This window comes from Gopherus evgoodei, chromosome 17 (assembly GCF_007399415.2).
Source record: "Gopherus evgoodei ecotype Sinaloan lineage chromosome 17, rGopEvg1_v1.p, whole genome shotgun sequence".
Lineage (NCBI taxonomy): Eukaryota > Metazoa > Chordata > Testudines > Testudinidae > Gopherus > Gopherus evgoodei.
The window spans coordinates 2,814,978-2,837,654 of NC_044338.1; the positions used below are offsets into that span (position 1 = coordinate 2,814,978).

The 22,677-nt window shown below is 42.8% G+C and overlaps 1 protein-coding gene across 1 annotated transcript in view; it reads right to left on the bottom strand.

The window, feature by feature from the left end:
* The window catches only part of SLC6A4 (solute carrier family 6 member 4), a 37,938-nt gene that overhangs the window by 6,730 nt on the left and 8,531 nt on the right, over nucleotides 1-22,677 (bottom strand). The window contains 13 exon segments of the mRNA XM_030536306.1: nucleotides 1,318-1,485; nucleotides 5,226-5,326; nucleotides 5,686-5,785; nucleotides 7,443-7,574; nucleotides 8,957-9,037; nucleotides 9,039-9,070; nucleotides 9,527-9,654; nucleotides 11,023-11,126; nucleotides 13,033-13,167; nucleotides 14,514-14,652; nucleotides 14,906-15,125; nucleotides 16,082-16,216; nucleotides 18,440-19,054. Of these exon segments, the coding sequence (XP_030392166.1) occupies nucleotides 1,318-1,485; nucleotides 5,226-5,326; nucleotides 5,686-5,785; nucleotides 7,443-7,574; nucleotides 8,957-9,037; nucleotides 9,039-9,070; nucleotides 9,527-9,654; nucleotides 11,023-11,126; nucleotides 13,033-13,167; nucleotides 14,514-14,652; nucleotides 14,906-15,125; nucleotides 16,082-16,216; nucleotides 18,440-18,905 (1,941 nt within the window). The 5' untranslated portion in view covers nucleotides 18,906-19,054.

Here is a 22,677-nt window from a genome sequence, read left to right on the forward strand (position 1 = left end):
TTCCCACCTTACTGTCCCCTTCCTGTCATATTAAGCCACTAGCACTCGAGAAGCTAGGTGTGCACAAGGAAATGGGTAGAAATCTGTGAATCTAGTTCACATGTGAAGGGAGTAGGGAAAGGAGCTCAGACACCCCAAGAAGGTAAGAGTCCCCCTGTTCCCAGCACACACATGGAAGAGAAGAATGTGGGGATGACAGGCACCCCTAATTCCTCCCATTTACCCTGCCACCCACCTCTGTCACCCCTAACACTTCCCCATAATCCCCACTCTCTCCCCCTGACCTGAGTACCGAAACCACTCCCCATTTATCTTCTCTGTATAACACCCTTGCCTCCCTGAAGACCCAAACCCCTTGTCCTTTCCACTCCTCTGCCTCCTAAATTCCCTTCCTCTCCCAGCAACCATTCACATGTGTAATTTGTTTTCTTTTTGAAATGGCACAAATGCTTTCTGAAGTTTCTGCTGTACTCAGATTACATTTACCCAAAATTAAAAAAAAACCACCCTTGGACAAAGGCAGTTTATAGCAACATGCCTAGGTTTCATTTCAGCTTTCTACGCTGGGTTGGGTTTGAACTGGGTGTTGCTCAGATTCAATGGCCGTAATGTCCCCTTGAGTCACACAGGTCCTGTGGATCGTGCTTGGCTAGTATCTTTTGGGATTCTGTCCACATGTGCCCAGAGTATCCATTGGCTTGTGTTAGCATGCGTCTGCCTAAAGAGCCGAACTCACTTTCAATTTTGCTCCTCCAAAAGGTTGGCGGGTCCCTTGCACTGGCTGGGGTAAATGTTCAGTGACTGAGATCCTTTGGGCACGCAGAGCCATGGCTTGAGCCTTAGGTCTGAGCAAAAAAAGCTTGATAGAATCTGTCAACCTTAAGAAAAGCTGATTTCCTGGGGACAGCTGTATCTCAGGAACTGCTTGCTCAGAAGACCCCACATCCCCATGTGGCACAGCTAATTTCAAGGCAATCTGTGCAACCATGTGGATTTTAGAGCACTCAGAAGAGTTGTTCTTAAACAGAAAGGAATTCTCAACATTAATTATTTGCAGAGCTGGCATTCTGCTATCATACATAACCCACCATTCCTTTGTATTAATGGCATGATTTAACTGTTAAAGAGGTATTTCTTACAATGCTGATCCATACATCCAGCAACTGGCAAATATGAGAGCATCATTTACAGACCATCTTTTTTGTTTAAGTGCCTATGCAGTATTTCCCCCACCTCTTCTTATGTATGGCTGCGTAGTGGGGTGGGGAAGTACATCCCATCAAAAATGAACTTGAACAAATAAAACACATCAGATACCTCTTTAAATGTTCCTGGGGTGATTATCAACCGATAAGCCATGTAGATTGGAATGCAAATAACAGAGGAGGTTCCTATGCAGTAACCCACTATAATGGTCCAGTAGGGATAATTGTAATCAAAAAGCCGTAGATCAGGAGGGCTGGACATAAAACTGCAAATGATGAACTGAAATAAAAATGCAACAAAATATTACAAATACACAATGTTTTTACATAGCACATAATTAGCCTTTGGGACCAACTGCTGCAATAAATCATTTAGACCAAAAGCATAGTAGGATTCAGTATGAATAATAAGAAAATCCACAGTTACATTAGAAAGGATGTAAACCCTCATGCTTAGGTCATAAGCACCTTAGGCTGATAATATATTAGGAAGAAAATTCCTCTTATGAACAATTTATTCCATAATGACCTGTTCTGGGTATTCTTGAATCCAAACAGAGCAACAAGATATTAGACTAGATTCGTAGATTTTTAGGCCAGAAGGGACCATTAGATCACCTAGTCTGACCTCTGATAGATTGCAGACCAGAGAAATTCACACAGTTATGCCTGTGTCAAGCCCAATAATTTGTCTGACTAAAGCATATTTTTTTAGAAGACATCAAGAGCAAGAGAGTACAACATTTCCCTTGGTAGTTTGTTCCAATGGTTAAGCACCCTCACAGTAAAAAATGTGTGCCTTACAGTATTTCCAATCTGAATTTGCCTGGCTTTAACTTCCACCCATTGGGTCTTGTTATGCCTTTCTCCATTAGATCAAAAGGGACCATTAGTACCCAATATTTTCAACCCTTGAAGGTATTCATACATCGTAATCAAGTCACCTCTCAACATTTTTAAATTATTATTATTTATTAAACAGATTGTGCTCTTTAAGTCTCTCACTGAAAGGTATTTTCTCCAGTCCTTGAATAATTTTTCTAGCTCTTTTCTGCACCCGCTCCACTTTTCAATATCCGTTTTAGCATGTGGACACCAGACCTGGATGCAGTATTCAACTATCAGCTTTATCAATGCTGTATACAGAGGTAAAAAATCACCTCCATACTTCCCTGTTTATACATCTAAGGATCATGTTAGCCCTTAGATGTATAAATGGACCACAGATCTGATCTGGTATTGTATGTTTGAATACCAATTCTAAAATTCTACTGAATTTTAAGATAGAATGGTAAAAAAAAAAAAAAAAAAAAAAAAAAAAAAAATTCCATTTGAATCCAGTAATATCCAGAATCCCATAGCCAATAGTTAGGTCTGGTAATGAACAGGAGTGAGAGAATTTTTTCTTGAAGACACTGTTTACCCTTTGTGATAGACCCAGGCCAGTTGGGTACAGCAGAATAGCAGAATGCAGATATACTGGCCACTGGATTAATAGTTTTCTGTTCCCTGACCAACCAGAGCAGGGGCTGCTCCAGGCTAATGAGAATACCTGACTCTAATTAACCTGCAAAGAGTCAGGTGAGGCCATTCAGTTAATGTGACCACCTGACTCTAATTAAGGACCTGCTGATACTATAAAAAGGGCTCACTCCAGTCAGACAGGGAGGGGCCAGAGGCAAGGAAGTGCGGCTGAAGGGCTGGTTACTGAAGACACCCTCAAACCATCGTTAAAGGAGCCCTATGGTAAGGGTGAAGAAGGGAGAAGCAGGAGAGCTGTGGGGAAGTGGCCCAGGGAAATGTAGAAATCTTGGCAGTGAAAGGTTGGCTGCCAACAACTGCTAGCATTAGGGTCCCTGAGCCGGAACCCGGAGTAGAGGGCGGGCCCGGGTTTCCCCCAACCCACCGCTACATGAACATCTCCTGGGAGGGGAAGTCAGGCCCCTGTCAGGACAGGAGGCTGAACAGAGACTGTGGGAGTTCTCTCACCAACCTTCTTGCAGGCCTATGATGAAAAGGGCTCAGTAGATTGTAAACCTGGCCCTAGAGAGAGAAGGGCTACGTGGAGGGTCACAGTGAGGCACCGAGGCTAGCATAAATTGCCTAGAAGCGCAGGACCCACGGGAGCAAGGTCAGAGCTCTGCCACACCTTCCAGAGGATTCATCCAACTTTGATTCCTCTCACCCTTTTATTGTTGGGCTGGTTTGGAATGCTGTGCACCACTTGGCCCACATATGCTCCATAAAAGTTTATAATTTATTCTGATCTAGTGTGATTTTTTTTCTTCTTCTTCACAATTTCATTAGAAAATGTTTTTTATGTTGTGTATATTTAACACACACCTATATTCCTTGCTTTTCATGTTCCTTTTCAAGTTCTTTCAGGGGTTAAACAAAGATGTCACCTGCAAATTTGAAGTGGTTCATATGCCATTTTTATCTTTATGCACTTTTCTTCAGAGTCCAGCTTTTGGAATGTGTTCTCCAGGCAGATGATGAAAAGTTAAAGATAAGTGAGTGTTTTCTTGTGTAACTCCATGCTTGTCAAGCTTAAATAGTATTATACTAGTTGTATAAATGTTTCAAGAATTCTTTGAGGTCACATGGAACTTCTAGTTTTTTCTTCAAGTACTTCTAAAACTCTTCCTTAACACCAAATAGAGGAATTTCCACTATCTACAGCAGCAACTCGTTGCATTTGTCAAAATCTTCTCCAGAACTTGATTCATTGTCAGCAGCCTGCATATGCTCTATGGTTGAGAAATTACTTGCCAGCTTTTGTGTTGATTATAGGACAGAAATCATTGTGATCCCTGGTACCTCAGATTGACTTGTAGAATGCAACAGTTCTTGGATTTATGGTTTGTTTTTTTTTACTCTAATACTAAGATTGCAGCGTTCCAGTTTTATCCTAAAGCATATTGGATCCAACCCTGTGAGATACTCAGTGCTTCCAGTTCCCATTGAAGTCAAGCCTAAGGTGCCTAAGTATTAAACTGGTACATTTCAAAATTAATGTTAGTGACTGTTTTGGGAAGCATCCTAACTTAATTTTCACAGAATTTCATCATAGGATTCCCGGCACAAGATGTTTATAATTCGCATAGAGAACTACCAAACCTACGTCTGGGCTTTTCTTATTTTAGTTTCCATAGAAACTGTAAATATCAATTTTGCCTAGTAACCACATCACTGAAACTATATTGCTCTTCATGTAATTTAGTTTTATTGTTTCAGGATCATGGAGAGGACAGTAGTGTATAAATTATTTTTGTGATGAAACATCTATTTATAGTTTTTTTTACTCCTTTGTCTACAGGTAATAAAATGGAAAAGAGTTAAACACACATTAATCATCCCAGCTGTGTTGTTTTGAGTTCACAGCGTAGGCTTTAAATCTAGACACTTTGCCTCCATAAACCTCCATCTTGACTTACTCTCCTTGCATCCAAGCCAAGCAACAATAAAAGACAGGGTGAACTAATTTTGGAACAGAGAATGAAGGCTTTGTTTAAAAATGTTAGTAATAACTTTGCCAAGTCAGCTATGGGGACACTGGCTCCAGTTTCTGATTATGAAGGATGCTATCTGGCGAGGTAGAGTTTGGGTAGGTGTATTCTGAAGTTACCAGGCAGTGGCTGATCAAACAACAGATTTATAAGCTATCTTAATTTCTTTTTTTTCGGTGCGTTTTATCAGCATCTTTTACTTCGCTGACATAGGTGTAAAGCAGCAAAGCTCAAATTAGTCTTGTCCTGTGTTGCAGGTTGTTAAAGTTTTCTAGTATCATCATTGTTTATCTAAATAACAAAAAAGACCCCAACAGACTAACTGTTGATCTAGTAACTAGTCCTAGCTGCTTTTATCAGATTCATCTCATTGATTTAATATTGTTATCTTCCAAAAGCTGGCATTAGAGAGTAGAACATGAATATTATGTAAATGAAAATCCCATATCTGGAACTCTAAGGTATTACACTAGTAAACTTTGACTGTCTTGGGCTGGGAACATGAACTTACCAAGAGGAAGATGGGGCTGATTGCTACCCAGCAGAGTCGCCAGTACCAGCCTGGAGTGAAGCCCAGCATTTCCTTCATGTCACTGCAAAACTGGTTGATGCCTATGAAAATAAATGGAAGGTAGAGGTGACAGGGAGAAAAAAGTTATTCTAATATTGATATAACCTGGATTGATTTAGCATCCAGCAGGAAACAGTGTGGTTATGTCCCTGCAACCTTTTCATTACACAGAAACCTCCATTATCCAAAGTTATTCAGTGTCTCCCAACACATCTGGAGATCAAGATTGTGCTGTGCTTACATGACGAAGTAATTGGTAACATTGTTTTCAGATTCAGTAATCCATATTGCTTTTTCTCTGTGACATCAGTTCCCCTGTCCACAGAGCTGGCAGAAACGCAATTTGGCAAATGCCTGGGAGTCTGGTCAGCATGGGTTGTAAGTGTGGGAACAAACTTACCATAGAACCAGGCCACCGCAATGGATTCCAGAAACACCACTGTTAAGACAGCAGGGCCTGTAGCATATTCTTCAAACAGCTTCACTACATATGCACCACCCTAGAAAAGAGATTGTGGTACTGATTAGCCAGTATCCCCAGAAGACGAAGTTTTGTACTACTAGTCAACCTCGCTGGTCACTCAGTTACAGACCTAAAAGTCACAATACTCCAATAAAAAAACTTCAAAAACTGACTCCAATTAGAAACTGCTGAATTGGAATTAATTTGCAAACTGGCTTGAATAAAGACTGGGAGTGGATGGGTCATTACATAAAGTAAAGCTATTTCCCCATGCTAATTTTTCCCATACTGTTACTCACACCTTGTTGTCAACTGTTGGAAGTGGGCCGTCCTGATTATCACTACAAACTTTTTTTTTCTCCTGCTGATAATAGCCCACCTTAATTGATTAGTCTCGTTATAATTGGTATGGCAACACCCATTTTTTCATGTTCTTGGTGTATATATATCTTCCTATGTATTTTCCACTGCATGCATCCGATGAAGTGGGTTTTAGCCCATGAAAGCTTATGCCCAAATAAATTTTGTTAGTCTCTAAGGTGCCACAAATACTCCTCATTCTTTAGTCCTATACTGTCCTCATTTGGAAAGAGCATTCACCAGTGCAAAATTCACTGTATCCCATCACTTCCTACCTGCTCTGGCCTTGAGTAATACTCAACAGTACTAATGACTTGTCCAGTATCCTTGCTTTAACTTTCTGTGATCATCCTTTGCCAATAGAATGGTCATGCAGAAAAACGGAAAGGAAAGCAGCAGGCATTTCTAGTAGGATTTTTAATGAGCTAATCAGATGGGATCTGTGCTTTTTCATGCCCTCCTTTGATGGTAACTTCCTTCTCTGTCCCTGAGCATTAGTTACTGAGCAGGAAACAAAGGAAGCATTAGGTTCTATTCTTTCCTCCTAGATCTGGACTCAGCTACAAAGAAAGAGAATTGCATCTTCTACAGGAACCTGGCTCCTTGTAAATGCTTTAAACCAGGAGGGAATTTCTCATAAAACAAACAGTGGAATGTAAAAGCCAGTGAATTTTTTCCCCGCATCTTTTACAAAAGCTGACCTCTTAGTACCAATTTGTGCTCTTGTTACAGCAATGAAACCCCGTGACTAGACAGAGATTTCACAAGTTTAACTCAGAGCAATATTTGGCCTATCTGAGAGAAGGAATATGTAAGTGCTGCAGATTCACGTGAGCAATTTTCCTGTGCCAGGAGCTTCTAGACTCCAGTTCACCAAATTCAATTTGTTAGTTTCTAGAACAGGATTTTTTATCCATCCTTTTCTTGATTTGAAATTTACTTCTAACTCTTTGAAAATTAAACTGATAATTTTTAAATTTGTAAAAACTGGGATTTTGAGTGCAGGTTTGAAAGGTTAAACAGCTGGAATGAACCTGCTTAGTGGTGTAGTACCAGTCTGAGCAGTATTTGTGTGGTTTATTATGTACTGTACGTTGGAACTTTGTCAAGTTACAACACTGTCAGATTCCCTCATGAGTGGGACTGCTCACATTCATTCCTCCGACAGTCTCTGACCCCATAAGGAAAACAGCTCCTCTCAACTGGATTAAGAGTGTTTCACATATTTGATGAGACTCCTTGAAATTCTGTTTGGGAAACACTTCTCTCCTGCAGATGTCAGCTAGAGTCTACTGCCAATAAGCAAGGTTCACAATATTGGGTGCGGTACTTACGAATGTCAGGGTTGTTAATGACCCCAGGAAGCAAGCGATGATCAGACCAAGGACAAACCATTCCCTGCGCTTTCCCCAAACATGTGGGAATTCATCCAGCACCGCAGTGACCACCCCCTCCAGCCCTGCAAACTGAAAAGCCCAGCAAAGAGTCATAGAAAGAAAGAAAGCATCCTTCCCATCCTGCATTTCCCCCCACCCCAAACTGGTGTACACTGAAAATGTACATCGCCATAGCTGCATCTCTCAGCCATGTGAAAAATCCACACCCTCGAACAGCCAGAGCTATGCCAACCTAATCCCTGGGAGACAGTGCTTCTGTCAATCTAGCTACCACCTCCTGGGGAGATGGGTTACCTGCAGCAATGAGAGAACCCCTCGGGTCACTGTAGTGAGTGTCTACACTGAAGCTCGACAGCTGTGCCACTTTAGTGTTTTAAGTGTAGACATACCATAAGATACAATTAGCACAATGAACCTTTGACACGTGTCTGAGTGATAGGATTGAGATGACTGCTCTGGAAACATCCCCATCGTGTCTTCAGAGACCTTGATCTCTTTAGGACAGCGATTTTGTCTCATATGTGTGGGAAGTGCCTAGCACACAACAGGAACTAACCAGGGCCGGCTCCAGGCACCAGCGTAGCAAGCAGGTGCCTGGGGTGGCCAATGAAGAGGGGAGGCACCTCCAGCTCTTGAGCGGGAATTCAGCGGCAGGTCCCTCAGTCCCTCTCAGAGGGAAGGATCTGCCACCGAATTGCTGCCGTAGAATGAAGCGGCGGTAGAGCTGCCGCTGAATTGCCGTCAATCGCAATCGCGGCTTTTTTTTTCTGCATGAGGTGGCAAAAACGCTAGAGCTGGCCCTGGAACTACCATATTACAAATAATAAGTAAGTGGCTCATTGTAGCCAAGACTATGAAGTCAATGGAGTTGCTTTTGGATTGAATTTGGTCCTTAATCTGCAATAACTGTGTGTCTCATGTGGCAAAATCTTTATAGTGTTGTCCCACTTTGAGAAATCCACCATCTATTCCCACCTTCTAAATCCTGTTACCTGTGAAAAATCCCAGAAACATGTCACTGATTTGCATGTTGACAGGTAATTAAATGCTTCCAATATACAAGAAGAGAGAGAGCATCACCTGCTGGTTAAAAGCAGGGTTCTAGAAGTTGAATATTCTGGGTTCTGTTCCCAGCTTTGCCATTGACTCACTGTGTGACTTTGGACAAGCCAAAGACTTTGTTGTGCCTCGGTTTCCCCAATTTTGAAACAGGGATAATAAATACTATTCTCTGACCGAGGGATTATGAAGATTAATGAATGTTTGCAATGCATTTTGCACTTATTTAGCACCTTTCATCCAAGTCCTCTAAGTATTAGTATAGTTGCTCTATTAAAAGAAGAGTTCATGTTGCAGTTCTGCAGATTTGTTTTGGAAGATGCTGGAATAATTCCAAATGCTTAACCCCATCCTTCCATTCATGACCCCTCTCACTAATGATAGCCACTCACCGTGCTGTCTAATCCCAGAGTGAGTAACATCAAGAAAAAGATGATGGCAAAAAAAGTCGAAGCAGGCATGTTTGCAATGGCCTTCTGCATAGGTAATGAAGAGAAGGCTGGGCCCTGTACCAAGAGGGAGAACAGGCGATTATTACAAGTCAACCCTACTGCTCTGAAAAAGAGGGACCAGTTCAGTTACACCTGGAAATGCCTTTGTCCACAGGGGAGTGTTACTATGTGTAACCACAGTAAGGTTCACTAGGTGACGTAACATGATTTCTACATTCTTTTCTCTTCATAGAACAATTTTGGAGCTGTGTTGCACACCATATGCTGCTCATTGGTTTATGTTAGGGCCTTTGGCATAAAGTAGTATGATTAATCATAGTATATACAAAACATTATGCATAGTTTGGCATGTTTGTCCAAGCCAAGGTCTTTCCCCTGATCCTGAATTTTAAATAGATTGCATGGTCATGTTTCGGTGGTAAGAATATCTCCCCATCTGGAATGTAATCAAACAAGTTCTATCAAAACTTCAGAGGAAATTTAAAACAGCAATAGAATAAGTTCCCCTACCAGTATCTTTTGCAACCTCCGACACCTCTTCATTCCTCATTTCAGCCATATATCCAAGCACAGTGAAAATGACAAATCCAGACACAAAACTAGTCATGCAGTTCACAGTACTGGTAACCAAGGCATCCCTGGAAGAGAAAACCCAATGCATCTCAGAGAGCGAACATCTGCCAGAAAGAATGATGTATTGCCAGAAGGCACAGTATTGCGTTGGAACTATCGAGACCACCTGGGAGCACATTTCAATACAGCCCTTCAACTTTTCAGGGTGTATAAATACTGATCTATATATTTTAATATGTGAGGGTCTGTTGGGAAAGATCTCAGGAAAATTAAGGTTCTGTGTTTGCATGGATGCTAAAAATCCCATAGCATTTTTCAGAAGAGTAGTAAGACTTTGTCTTGGTGTCCTTAGCTACATTTTCTCCTGCCCTGCTGGTTGTCCACCTGTCTGCCATTTTACCCCAGAGACAGCTGCATTTCACTGGTGAAATGATCACTGGACTGATATGTACTGGTAGTTTTTAAAACATTTTGAGATTATCACGGACCATACTCCCAGATCCATTGATAGTACCCATTTAGCAGTTACCAGTATGATGCAGCCTGAATCTCTAAAGGACATCTAAAGGTTGTACCTCAGCCCTGTTGATGTCCTGTCTTGTCTTAGAATGAGACAAGGTGTGTCTCTCCTTTATGCCCAGCAAATTGGGGCACGACAGATTTGTCTGTTATATTGGTTCTCTTTTGGATAGACTTTTGAATTGTTGTATCTTATATGTCTTCAACATCTGTTTGGCTGCATACTAGACACACCACACCAATCTGATTAATACTGGATTCAGAATGATATAGTAATAGCTTTAGAGAGAATGATGATTTGCAGGTTTCATTTCACAGGACATAATAAACATCCTTAAGAAAATAAGGGAACAACCACACAGAGTCCTTTACCAAGTTATAGCTGATCTGGTTGCAGTAACTAAATATTGTTACAATCTGATGGCTGTTATGTGGTGGATTCAATCCACCTGTTGGACAGGTGCCTGCATCACAGCCTCGCCTCTACAATTAATTGCCCCTCTTATGGGCAGTTTCAGCAGAGATCAAGAATTACATGGGTTGTAAACTGGGGAGGGACCGTCTTTTTGCTCCATATTTGTACAGAGCCTACCACAAGAGGGCCCTGGTCTGTGACTGGGGCTTCTGGGTGCTACCACGACACAAATAATTATTAATAATAATTGACTAGACATGGAAAGCAAACTCCCAACTTGCCTTGAAGTGGGGCACATTGACAGGGTGTGATGTGAGGGAAGATTGCTCTGATGCTAGAGGGAATGTACTGTTCTGCAGATAGAATTCATCCTACAGGACTGACAACCTGGCAACTTTCACCAGCATTACATTTCTCTTTTTAAAAAAAAATACCCAGACTGTTTACATTCTAATACCGTCCTTTTATTGACTATTTCTTACACTGATGTGGAACTCACTGGTAGCAGTTGTTATGGAATTTGTTGTAGCTGGCAAAAGCTAGTAGGACCCCAAAACCTGGACCAAGAGAGAAGAAAATCTGAGCTGCAGCATCCACCCAGACCTGAAAAACGTAAGAGGCAAAGAATGAAGAAAGGATGATGTTAAACATAGAGCAAATACCACTCTACAGTCCACTGGTGCTGCAAATTAGGTTCAACAGCCTGTATATAGTCTAGTCCTATTTTAACAAACATTTTATTAAGAGCTTGTTACATGGATCAAAGATTTTGTGCTGAAGTGTGACAAATACCTTTGTAGTTTTATGACAGAGGCAAATAACCAGCACAGTGAGGCCATCAGACTTATTTTCACTTGTGGCATAATTAGGATTTATCCTTCGAGGAGATCACCATAAGTGAAATGCTACTACATTTCTATACACAAGACAGTAAATATTCAGAAACGGTGGCAGCTATCAGTATTTCACCTTTGGCAGTATCCTAGGCTGAGAGATGGCAGTCTTCCTGTAGCACATTGTTTTTGCATTGTAACTGTGTCTTTGTAATGGGTTGGCCTGTCTTTCTTCCTCCAGGGTCTCTGTGCAGAAGGACATCTGGAGTGCATCGCCCCATGTGTGTCTCTGGGCGCATGTCTTCTGGGCTAAAGCACTGTGTGATTGCTCCCTGGATTGATCCAAATACATTTGGTGGTGTAGATACAACTCCAGCTGTGTGAACACAACTCAACCATGTTGTAGCCATGTCAGATAAAATGCGATGACCTGGTTACAAAAACACTGTGCTACGCTGGTCGGAGTCTTACTGAGCGGCGTCTCTAAACTGTTGATCTCTGTTCCATCCCTGAAAGGAAAAATCCTGGTTCCTTTATTCCCTCTTGATTGCAACATGGAGTTCACTGCAGCTCGTTTCTAACATGCTCCTTCTGTGCGGCTAGCCTGCACCTCCCCTGGATAGAGCTCTGCTGCCAGCCAGTACACAGATTGCAATCTGCTGTCCTCACTTCAGATATATTCAATATAATACCAATATCCTTTATTGCTTTTAGGAAGACGTGGTTCCTTATTGGAGATGCTGCTTTATCAGAAAATGGTGTCTCTTCATTTCCTTTTCATTGAAAACTCTTCATATCAGCTTGGAAGCTGCAGACTCACAAACATTAGAGTTTGTAATCTTTGTATTTGTTGTATTTATTGCTTTGGGTTTTTTCCATCTCCCTCCCCATTAGCGACTTTCACGTGTAGTGAAACAAACGCAGTCAACAGTCTGATGGACTGAGTGCCTCTTCCACCCGTTTTCAAATCTAAACCAGACACTGGATTGATGTGTTGTTTTGTTTTATTATGGTCTCGTCCCATACCTACTCTCTCTCGTAAAGTTGATAGTATTTGTTGGCCTATGTGGTGTATTCCCTCTCCCCACACATTCATACCTACCCAGCTGTCATCACTTTGTCAGGCTTAGTGTGTTGAGTCTGACAGTCTTCCTGCTGTCCATGTCTGCATGGAGTATGTGGGAGATTTCCACCTGAGTCAAGCACCACTTGGCTGGAAAGGAGGGTCTCTTCAGGCTCATCTGCCAGAACTTGACACAGGACCAATGGCTGGAGTTTTTTCGGTGGTGGCAATATACACAATTCTGAAATGCAGGCACTGAGTCCAGACCCACCTGATAGTGGACTCCATTAAAGGTGATTTAGCCCATTCCAACATCTGCTGATTATCCAGCAGTCAACAGAGCTACAGGGTATTCCACTAGTTGAGATTAAGGTTAGCTAGCAGAGTAGAACCAGAAGTAGTAACAGCTTGGTTATCTCTACCTTGTCTAATTGTTACAACTGGAAAAAAACTTTATACAAAGATTTAAAAGAATTGGAGTTCAAGGTTAAGCTTCAGAATCCATAGGCACCTATTTACTATAGGTGACAGTAGCCTTGTTCTGAAAAGGAGAGATTTAAGAGTACATGTTTAGAGGCTGAAATCAATTGCCCCTTTACAACAAATTCCTTACCTCAGTGGCCAGCAGTTTCTGCCAGTCAGGTTGCAGATAGAAGACAACCCCCCTCCAGGCTCCAGGCAATGTGGCCCCTCGTATTAACAGGATAAAGAGTATGATATAAGGGAATGTGGCAGTCACCCACACCACCTGTTAGAGAAAACATTAAGACAGTGTTTGCCATGGGTACTGATTGAGGGAAACTGCTAAGTGGTGATAATGGTCACAGTGTCGAATGAACAGTAATATTTAGACTTATAATGCCTTTCATTCAAAGTTGTCAAAGTGCTTTACAAAGACAATTACATATTACTATACTTTAAATGATGGAGAAACTATAGCACAGAGTACTTAGATAACTTGCCCAGCATCCTGCAGTGAATCAGAAGCAGAGCTAAGAATTAGAACCCAGGAGTCCAGACTCCTACTCCCCTCCTCTAAACAACTAGGTCACATTGCCTTCATTAATACCACCAGCTTGCTATTTATGGGGTGTGTTAGCTAGTTTATTCAACACCATCGGTCTGACTGCCTCACTGATAGTTATGCATTCTCAGAGGCAGTCAGCTCCAGCTTCTGATTCCAAGTTTGCTGTAGCTGTAGTCAGAAGACAGACGAGTTGCCTAATTTTATACTATCTGTGTGCACGACCATGGCCTTTTTTCATCTGAAAAGGAATTAACCTGGTTTAGTGGTTAGAGCAGGGAATGGGAGTAGACTCCTACAATCCATTTCCAGCTCTGCTACTCAATAATTGTCCAACCATGAATAAGTCACTGCAACTGGCATTTTGAGAAGTGTCCACAAATGTTGGGTGCCTAACCTGGGACCCTTAGGCCCAGATTTTCGGAGGTGCTGAGTACTCACAACTCCAACTGAGGAGATTCGGAAATGCCAAGCTCAGTACCCCTGAAAGTCAGGCCCTAACTGTCTCCGATTGGGCATTCAGAAATCAGGGCATGCAGAATTAGCTGATCCTTCTGAAAACATTGGTCTTAACCTTTCTGCACTGCAGTTTCCCCTTCTGTAAAATGGGAATAACACCACCAATCTTTGTAAGGTGATCTGAGGTTCTCACATAGGAGGTTCTCTGTCAGTGGAAAGATTTATTATGGTACTTATTATTTGTAAATGAATGTGTATTAAGCAGCCCTGTTTTAATAACATGGCTTGCTCTGACAGCAGACAGCAAGGCCCATCTGTAGAAAAAGAAACAATGGAACTGAGGCTCAACAGAGCAGTAATCAGAGATCATCCTCCACACCCGTTCAGATCCCCTAGGTAGGATGATCTTTAAATGCAGAACAGCAACCCAACATGCTGTTAGCATGTATTATATAGATTACAGTAGCACCCACTATTCACATGTACGTGAATTTGCAGTCCCTGTCCTGAAGACAATTCTAAGCTTACTTTCTCTCATGTTAATAGGCTGCTCCAGACATGTTGCAGAAATTATGCTATACCAAGCAACTTCCTCTTGCTTTTGCATTCACCTTGCCAGATGTTTTGACCCCTTTCCAGATGCTGAAGTACACAATAGTGAAAATCAACAATAAGCAGAGGGTCAGTTCCCAGCTAATGCCTCCCAGATCATCCAACCCTTTGGATCTTTGCACCTGTAGAACGTGGCGGCTAAAACAGGAGAGAAAAAACACATTGTTGATGTTTGTGTAACAAATACAGAGAGTGCTTAGGCTCTAAATCATGAAAGATAAAAGACACCCCCATCCTACACATACCCACAACTGCATGCATTTTAATCCCTAGACAGTTTTTAAAAACCCATGCATATGATTGAAAAATACCCCGGTCACCCTTAAAGGAAAGCCTGCTGCATTTTCTACCCTTCTTTCTGATATTGCTGTCTCCACTTACATGCACTTACGTATAAAATTCTTCTGCAGGGGAGATGGAGTGTGGGGTCCAGGTAATGCTGGCATTGGTGAAGTAGTTGGTGCAGTTGCCGGTGTTCCAAGCATTTTTGCAGCTGGTCCATGGCAGCTCTGCCGTGAAGGATGAAATGAGGTAGTAGAGGGCCCAAGCCATGATGGTATTGTAGTAAGAGGCTATGTAGAAAGCTATTATGCAGATAGTAAAGCCAATTCCTGGTAAGGCAGAAAACAGTAATGTGAGTGGAAATGTGACGGCTGGGTCCAGTAAAAGCAGGAGTGGGTAATCCATGTGAACTAAAATCAGTAGCTGTCAGAGGCATCCAAATAGGTACCTATACACCATTGCCTCCCTTTATATTTTTTTAGAATGCTCTGGAACTTTTGGGGTCTTCAGAAAGTGGGGATGATTTGCCCAAGCCCCACTTCAGAAAAGCATCCTTGTTCTGAACAGAACATGTGTAAATGCTAGCCTGATTCAGGCCCCAGTCTCTGGAATTTTGACTGTGATGCATACCTCATCCTCCACACCCCTAACAACAATCCAACCAACCAAAACATAACAAAATCTAACTGTGGTACTGGGAGCAAGGATAACAAGTATGTAAAAGGCAACTGTAAAAGATCCTCTATTATCACTGCCAATAGAGATAGCTGAGAGAAATGGAATAGAGCTGAAGGATCTCTGGGACAAAAATAATGGATTTGCAATATTTTTCCCAACCTGTGTTTCTAATACCATTTCAGATATTAAAAATGGAATAATTTTGAAAGTTCAATTTACTTTCACTCTTATAATGTTCTCTGTATGGTTTTGCATTTTTTTTCTTGCTTGGGACAGTGGAAGTAGTGTGGGTTGTTTCTAATCAGTTTCACTCCCCGGTCTTCAGATACTAGTAGGAGGCTGGTCCTTGGGATTGGAAAACAATTAGGGCAATGTTTATGTATATAAAACAACTTGACATTGCTTTTTTAAAAAGCACATGACTTTGAAAAGTAATTAATTCTAGGGTTCATGAAAGCTTTTCTTACATAACCTAAATGTGGGCCCGAAACCACTTGACATTAACCCCTCGTGTTATCTCTTATTTTCAGTAATTGTTCCACTCTTAAAGAAAATCTCTGCCAGTTACCCTAAGGGATCATGGAGAGCTTCCTGTTCTCCTTACTACCTTTGAAAATAGGACAAATTTTCCTCCAGATTGAGATACACCCATTCCTGTGGTACTGTCCCAGTGCTAGCTCCATGTAAAAGAGGGGGATGCCTCCAAAGATGGCCATGATCGTGTACGGGATGAGAAACGCTCCTGCAAGGAAGAAAGGACATGACTGTAACTTGTAATACTTCTGGTGTAATAGTATCAGCACTCCATAAAGAACAATTCTTCATGCCCCACAGCCAATACACATCACACTGCACTACAACAGTAAAACTTACGTGACCCCATGATCTCGAGAGGCCAGTCCAGACAAACTTTCTGTAATGTCACACGAAATGGGACTTGCAGTTTTGTTCCTGAAGGGAACCCTGTGACCCCTTTACTCACATTGGTGAGCAGTTACTCACATGACTCGTCCCATCATCTTCAACAGGATTACTCATGTGACTATCTGCTCACCACTGTTTGTGGCAACTGTCTGTCTCGAAAGACAATGCCATAAGCACCAAAGCAGTTCAGTTACTGTATGTCAGGCTGGAGCATCACTAATGGCTAAAAGTCCAATTCTCAGGTGCCACAGGTAATGCTCACCACTGTGAGAAAGGTCATAAGCTGGCTCTAAGTTTCCAGTGGAATGAAGTTGTGAACAATTGTAGGATTGTCTCCTAGCAGGACTGTCAACCGTACTCCTATTCCCAGGCTTTTGTACCCAAACATACAGGGAATTCACAAAGATTTTATAGGCTACCATGGATGCAGCAGCAGCAGGATGGAGCAAAAGATAAAAGAATTTCTTCCTCTGGTACAATGCCTAGGTGTTTTAAAGGGATATAGGTCCTTCTTCAGCGCACTCACTGGTTACAATCATTATTTGATTGTACTGAGCACCTGTAGCACTGACATTTTCTGGTATATTGGTTAGTCTGAATTTAAATGTTTCTGAGGATTGGTCTTATCTCTTCCCTGGGGAGACTGTTCCACAGTCCAACTGATTTTAGGCTCAGGATATTTTGCCTAATCTTAAATCTACATTTTCCTTTTCTTATTTTCATCCCATGCTTTCCAGCTATATTGGATCTTGCATCATTCTAGATAATTCCTCTTCCACCTTTGTGTTTATAGCCCTCATCTGTTAGTTGATGCATAGGTCCCACCAACCCTTATGTGATTCTAGACATATTTTGCTCTTTTAATCATCTCATAAATACTGCCCTACCAAGTTCACGGCCATGAAAACACATCATGGTCTGTAAAATCTGGCCTCTCCCTGTAAAATCTGGCCTTTTGTGTGCTTTTATCCTATACTATACAGATTTCATAGGGTAGACCAGCGTTTCTCAAATTGAGGGGCGAGACCCAAAAGGGAATTGCAGGGGGGTCACAGTAATGCCACCCTTACTTCTGCGCTGCCTTCAAATCTGGGCAGCCAGAAAGCGGCAGCTGTTAGCCAGGCACCCAGCTCTGAAGGTGGCACCCTGCCAGCAGCAGCACAGAGGTAAGGGTGGCAATACCATACCATGCCACCCTTCTGTGCTGCTGTCTGCAGAGCTGGGTGGCTGGAGATGGCGGCTGCTGACTGAGGGCCCAGCTCTGCAGGCCTCAGTGCAGAAGTAAGGGTGGCAATACCATACCAGGCCATCCTTAGTTCTGCACTGCTGCTGGTGGCAGCTCTGCCTTCAGAGCGGGGCTCCCAGGAGCAGCTGCCACTCTCCAGCTGCCAGCAGCAGCACAGAAGTGGGGGTAGCGATACCATACCAGGCCATCCTTACTTCTGCACTGCTGCTGGTGGCAGCTCTGCCTTCAGAGCGGGGCTCCCAGGAGCAGCTGCCACTCTCCAGCTGCCAGCAGCAGCACAGAAGTGGGGGTAGCGATACCATACCAGGCCATCCTTACTTCTGCACTGCTGCTGGTGGCAGCTCTGCCTTCAAAGCAGGGCTCCCGGGAGCAGCTGCCACTCTCCCGCTGCCCAGCTCTGAAGGCAGCGCTGCTGCCAGCAGCAGCACAGAAGTAAGTTAGCGGTACTGCAACACCCTCTACAATAACCTTACAATAACCGCTCCTCCCCCCCCCCCCCACACACACACACAATTCCTTCATGGGTCAGGACTCCTAAAATTACAACACTGTGAAGTTTCAGTTTTTAATAGCTGAAATCATGAAATTTATTGTTTTTTAAATCATCTCACCGTGAAATTGACCAAAATGGACCATGAATTTGGTAGGGCCCTACTCATAAATCAGTTCCTCTTGCCCCATAATCCCTTGCTGCTTACTTTTGGTCTCATAGGTTTAACCTGAGCCATAGAACTGACCCATGTATACTCAAAGAAGCTAGCTTCCAAGGAATGGCATATAGAGCTGAGTACTGACCTCCTCCATTTTGGTAGCATATATAGGGAAATCGCCATACATTGCCCAGATCCACTGCATAGCCAATGACAGAGAGAAGAAAGTCCATTTTTTTACTCCAGGTCTCTCTTTCCTCCAGCTCCAGCAGCTGTGGTTGAGCCTCCACCCCATAAGTGGTGGAAGTGGTGGTGGTGGTGGTGGTGGTAGTGGTGGCTGCTGGGGCCGTGCACTGGACATCTTCCCCATCTCCTGTTCCATTGCCAGGAACTGGGCTCTGAACCACTGAGTAGCCATTGGAGATCTGACCTGCTTCCCCTTTATCTCCCTGGCTGGGGTGGACCTTATTCCCATCCTCCACCAGCTTCAGGGCGGATTTAGGGTTCTTAACCAGGAGTCCATTCTCTTTGCAATCTTCACCTTCCGTACAGTCTAAGAGCTCTTTTTTAGAAGTAAGACTCTGGGTCTCATTGCTGGATGACTTCTCCATTCTGCTGGTTAAGAGATGGTGCTGCTGTCCATTTGTGAATGACCTGGACCAGAATCCCCTTGTGTCAAGGGGATGCTTGAAGCTCTGTCTTCCCACTGCCGCCAGAAACTCTGTAGTCTTTACATCCACAGGACTGCAGAAACACACAGCTTCAAAGAAGCAGAAAAAAGAGTTGAGCTCTGTTACAAGGATTGCTGGTGCTGGTGGATGTACAGGTATAGCTACTACAGGTGGGGTGAGTAAAACACATTGTTTTAAAATAAAACCATCCCAAAAGAGATAAGTATCATTTAGGGGATAATCCTGTGATCAGCCAGTGTGTCTCAAACTGAGGAGAACCACAAAGAAAGTGTAGGGGCTAATCCTCCCCCTCCAGCTGCAGAACAGGAGTGGAGCCACCCCATTTAGCCAACAACTTGTGACCCTCCACATGGTGAGAGAGATGAGGAGAGGACTGCAGGCTGTGTGGAGTGACAGTTCCCCCGACCAGCTTGTTCCCTAACTTGTCCAGCACATGTGCCCTACAGGGTTCACTGCATTCCTGGGGAGGCACAGCCCAGCATGCTCCTGGCATATTCTATCACCTCCTTGTGCAGCAGAACCACACCAGTGTCACAATCAAGGGCCTTCATCCTGTCTTGCACAACTGGGGGCAGAATTTGCTGGCTATTCAGTCTGCATTTTCTTTTTCATAATTAGCAACAAAGAGTCCTGTGGCACCTTAAAGTCATAATTGCATCTCATGACTTCTAGCTGTATTGTTTCAGGTGCTCATGTCCCTACGGAAAAGATAGCAAGTGTTACTTAAACAAATCTTTACATATTTGAAAATTATTTTTTTTCATATTCACATTTCTCCAGAAATCTCACCAGAGATTTCTTGCAAAATCAGCCACATTTGGCAGATCAAGAGGTTTAAGAGGTGGTTCCGTTAAGTATCCAAACCGCAAGGTACTTATCTGAATTAAGAACATTCTCAAATCTTTTGAGGCTCAATGCAATATTAATAAGGAGGGAAGATGGTCAGGGCTACTTTGATTTTGTTTTAAACAGCAAAAAAGAAATAGCAAATGGAAGTTATTTAGGTGCCTGACTAACAAGTGAGAGATTCTTATACTTATCTTTAAAAATTAAATAGCAGCACTTCTATTTGGGAGACCCATCTTCAGGTTTATCTTGGGTCTGAAAGCTAGACTCATGGAGAGGAGACCAGTCTGGTAGCAAAGCATTACTGGAAAGGACATCCTACTAGGATCAGTTTTGTGCTTTCCAAGTTTATTTAAAGTCTCTCATAGGCAATACAATGCAATGACCTAGCATAGTGGAAAACTCCTTTTTGTAAATAGTGTCCTCCCAGGAGCAGTGTTCCTCCCTTTCCCTTGCGTAGGGTGCTCTCTTCTCCCTTTATGCCCTAGTTTGTTTTCATTTCCTGGTTATCTCTGGCTCATTTAGGGCTAGCTTGTCACAGCCCTTACTTGACTGCTCCAGGCAGTAAGCCTCCCACCCTTTCTCATGTTTGGCTGTGCTCAGATTGTGACTCCAGCCATGTGGGGAGAGTAGGGGTTACTCAGATCAGACTCCACACTGCAAGCAAGGGGGCAGGTAGTGGGAGGAGCCCTGGCTTCACCTCCCTTTCCTCCCTCTTGCTCTCCAGAATACCCCAAGGGAAGAAAGGTGCTCATGGAGAAGGGGTAATTACTTCTCCTTCAGAGCAAGGAAGGAGTGGGAGAGGAATTGTGACTTTGTTCTGGAGTCTGCTGCTGGGGTGATGCAACAGTGCCTCACCCCTTACTCAGGGGAGAGAATAAGGGAGCAATTTAGCCCTTGTACTGTAGGTTTCTTGGGGCATGGACTTTGTCTTCTTTCTGCCTGCAAACTGCTATGTGCACTACTGCATGCCATTCAATATATCAAATTATAATTATTGTGTGGCACTTCTCATTTTCAAAGCACTTTACAACAGCAAATAATGACCATAACACCCCGTGAAAAGGAATAAGTATTCCCTCAATTTTACAGATGAGAAAACTAAGGCAGAGGGGTGAAGCTACTAGCTGAATATTGGAGGGGGAGTCATTGTTAGATCCAGGATTAAAACCCAGGAGTTCCTGACACCCAGTTTTGTGCCCAGACAACTAGATCCACATCTCTTCCTACTCATGGAAGGATATAAGAGGAAAAAGGACATGAGTTGTCAAGATTAGATCCCTGGAGGTATGAATAGAGCCTACTAATTCACAGCTACCTTATCCGTTCTTCATTCATACAGGGTACACTCCTCAGTCACCCAGATATTCGTCTTAGGCACTGTATAGTTAACGCCAAATTCTCATAATAGTATTTAATGATATTTTACTAATGTAAGTTAATCATCCACAAAGACTCAAACATCTTCAAAGTCCAAGCAAAAAATAAATTATACAGCAAAGACAAGTGGTTTGTGTTTTACCTGCAAGACTATAAAAACTGGGCATCTTTGGAGTCCAAACCCTTGCCAGTCTCCCAGAAGAACTCATACGGATTAGGAGGACTTTCATGCCATGGATGTTAACATAAAAAGACCTAGGTAAGGCCAGAGCCACTCCTTCTCTTCTTTCTGCATCAAGGGTGTGGTACAAATATGGAGAAGTAATCTGAACCCTACTGGACTTTACACCTGTGCTAGTAATCTAGAAAGCCATAATGGATATTCAGCTAATTACACACCTCATGTGACTGAACTTTCCATGCCTTACACATCAGCATTTAAGGTATCTCTAGTCAACCTCCATCTTCTCCTACTTAAACTATGTTGGGCTCTGTTCCCATTTGAGCCACCATCCTTCATTGCTGATTTATGTCTCCCAATGGCTAATTGTGAGATACACGTTTATATTTTTGTTTTCCAGAAGGAATCTCTTACTGCACTGTTCCTCAAACAAGTCCAGTGTTTGGTTGAGATTAGACATGATCTGTGCCCTTGGACAACTGCACTCTAATTGCATGCAGCTCCAAAGCCACAGTGGCTAATGTATCAAACCTGGATATTTCTCAGCCATCATTAACCAAAATCCCTTTTGACAGGGTGCAGAATCCCTAAGATAGCACTGATGGACAGAAAGCCACTGCCAGTTAAATTCTCCTGCTAACGTCTCAGCAGAGGCAGGGCATTGGACTGAGGGCTCAAGAAAGAGTTCAAGACAAGATTTGCAAAGGTGTTTAAGTGCCTAAAGACGCAGAAAGGCACCTAGTGGGATTTTTGAAAGCACCTGAGCAGGCTTATTTTGCATTGAAATCAATGGGAGCTGGGTACCTAACCATTCTGAAGTCCTACTAGGGACCTTATGCATCTTCAGGCATAAATACCTTTGGAAATCTGGCCTTCAGTGTTTAAAGACGGGTGCACAGATGTTAGCAGGGAACACACTAAATCTGGAACCTCAAGGAAGGCAGCTCTCCATACCACACTGCAGAGATTGAGTTGGTTGGAGCCTGAGCAATCTATTTAAATTTTGTTGTAATCTTGTTCAATGGGACAATAAAGTCATATTATATTTATAAAAATCACAGTGGGCAGCCATCCCTTACAATAGAAATAAATATACAATATCAATATCCTGGAAATGCTATCAGCCTACCACTTCCCCAAAAGCCTGGGGGGTGGGGGTGGGCAGGAGGCAGGTGGAAGCTCCATGTGGAAGGCTCTGTTCTCAGACAGCATTAAAGAGCCCTCCCAGTTTACACAAGCTTTCCATGTATAAGAGAAAATAAGGTATAGGCCACTGCTGGTGGC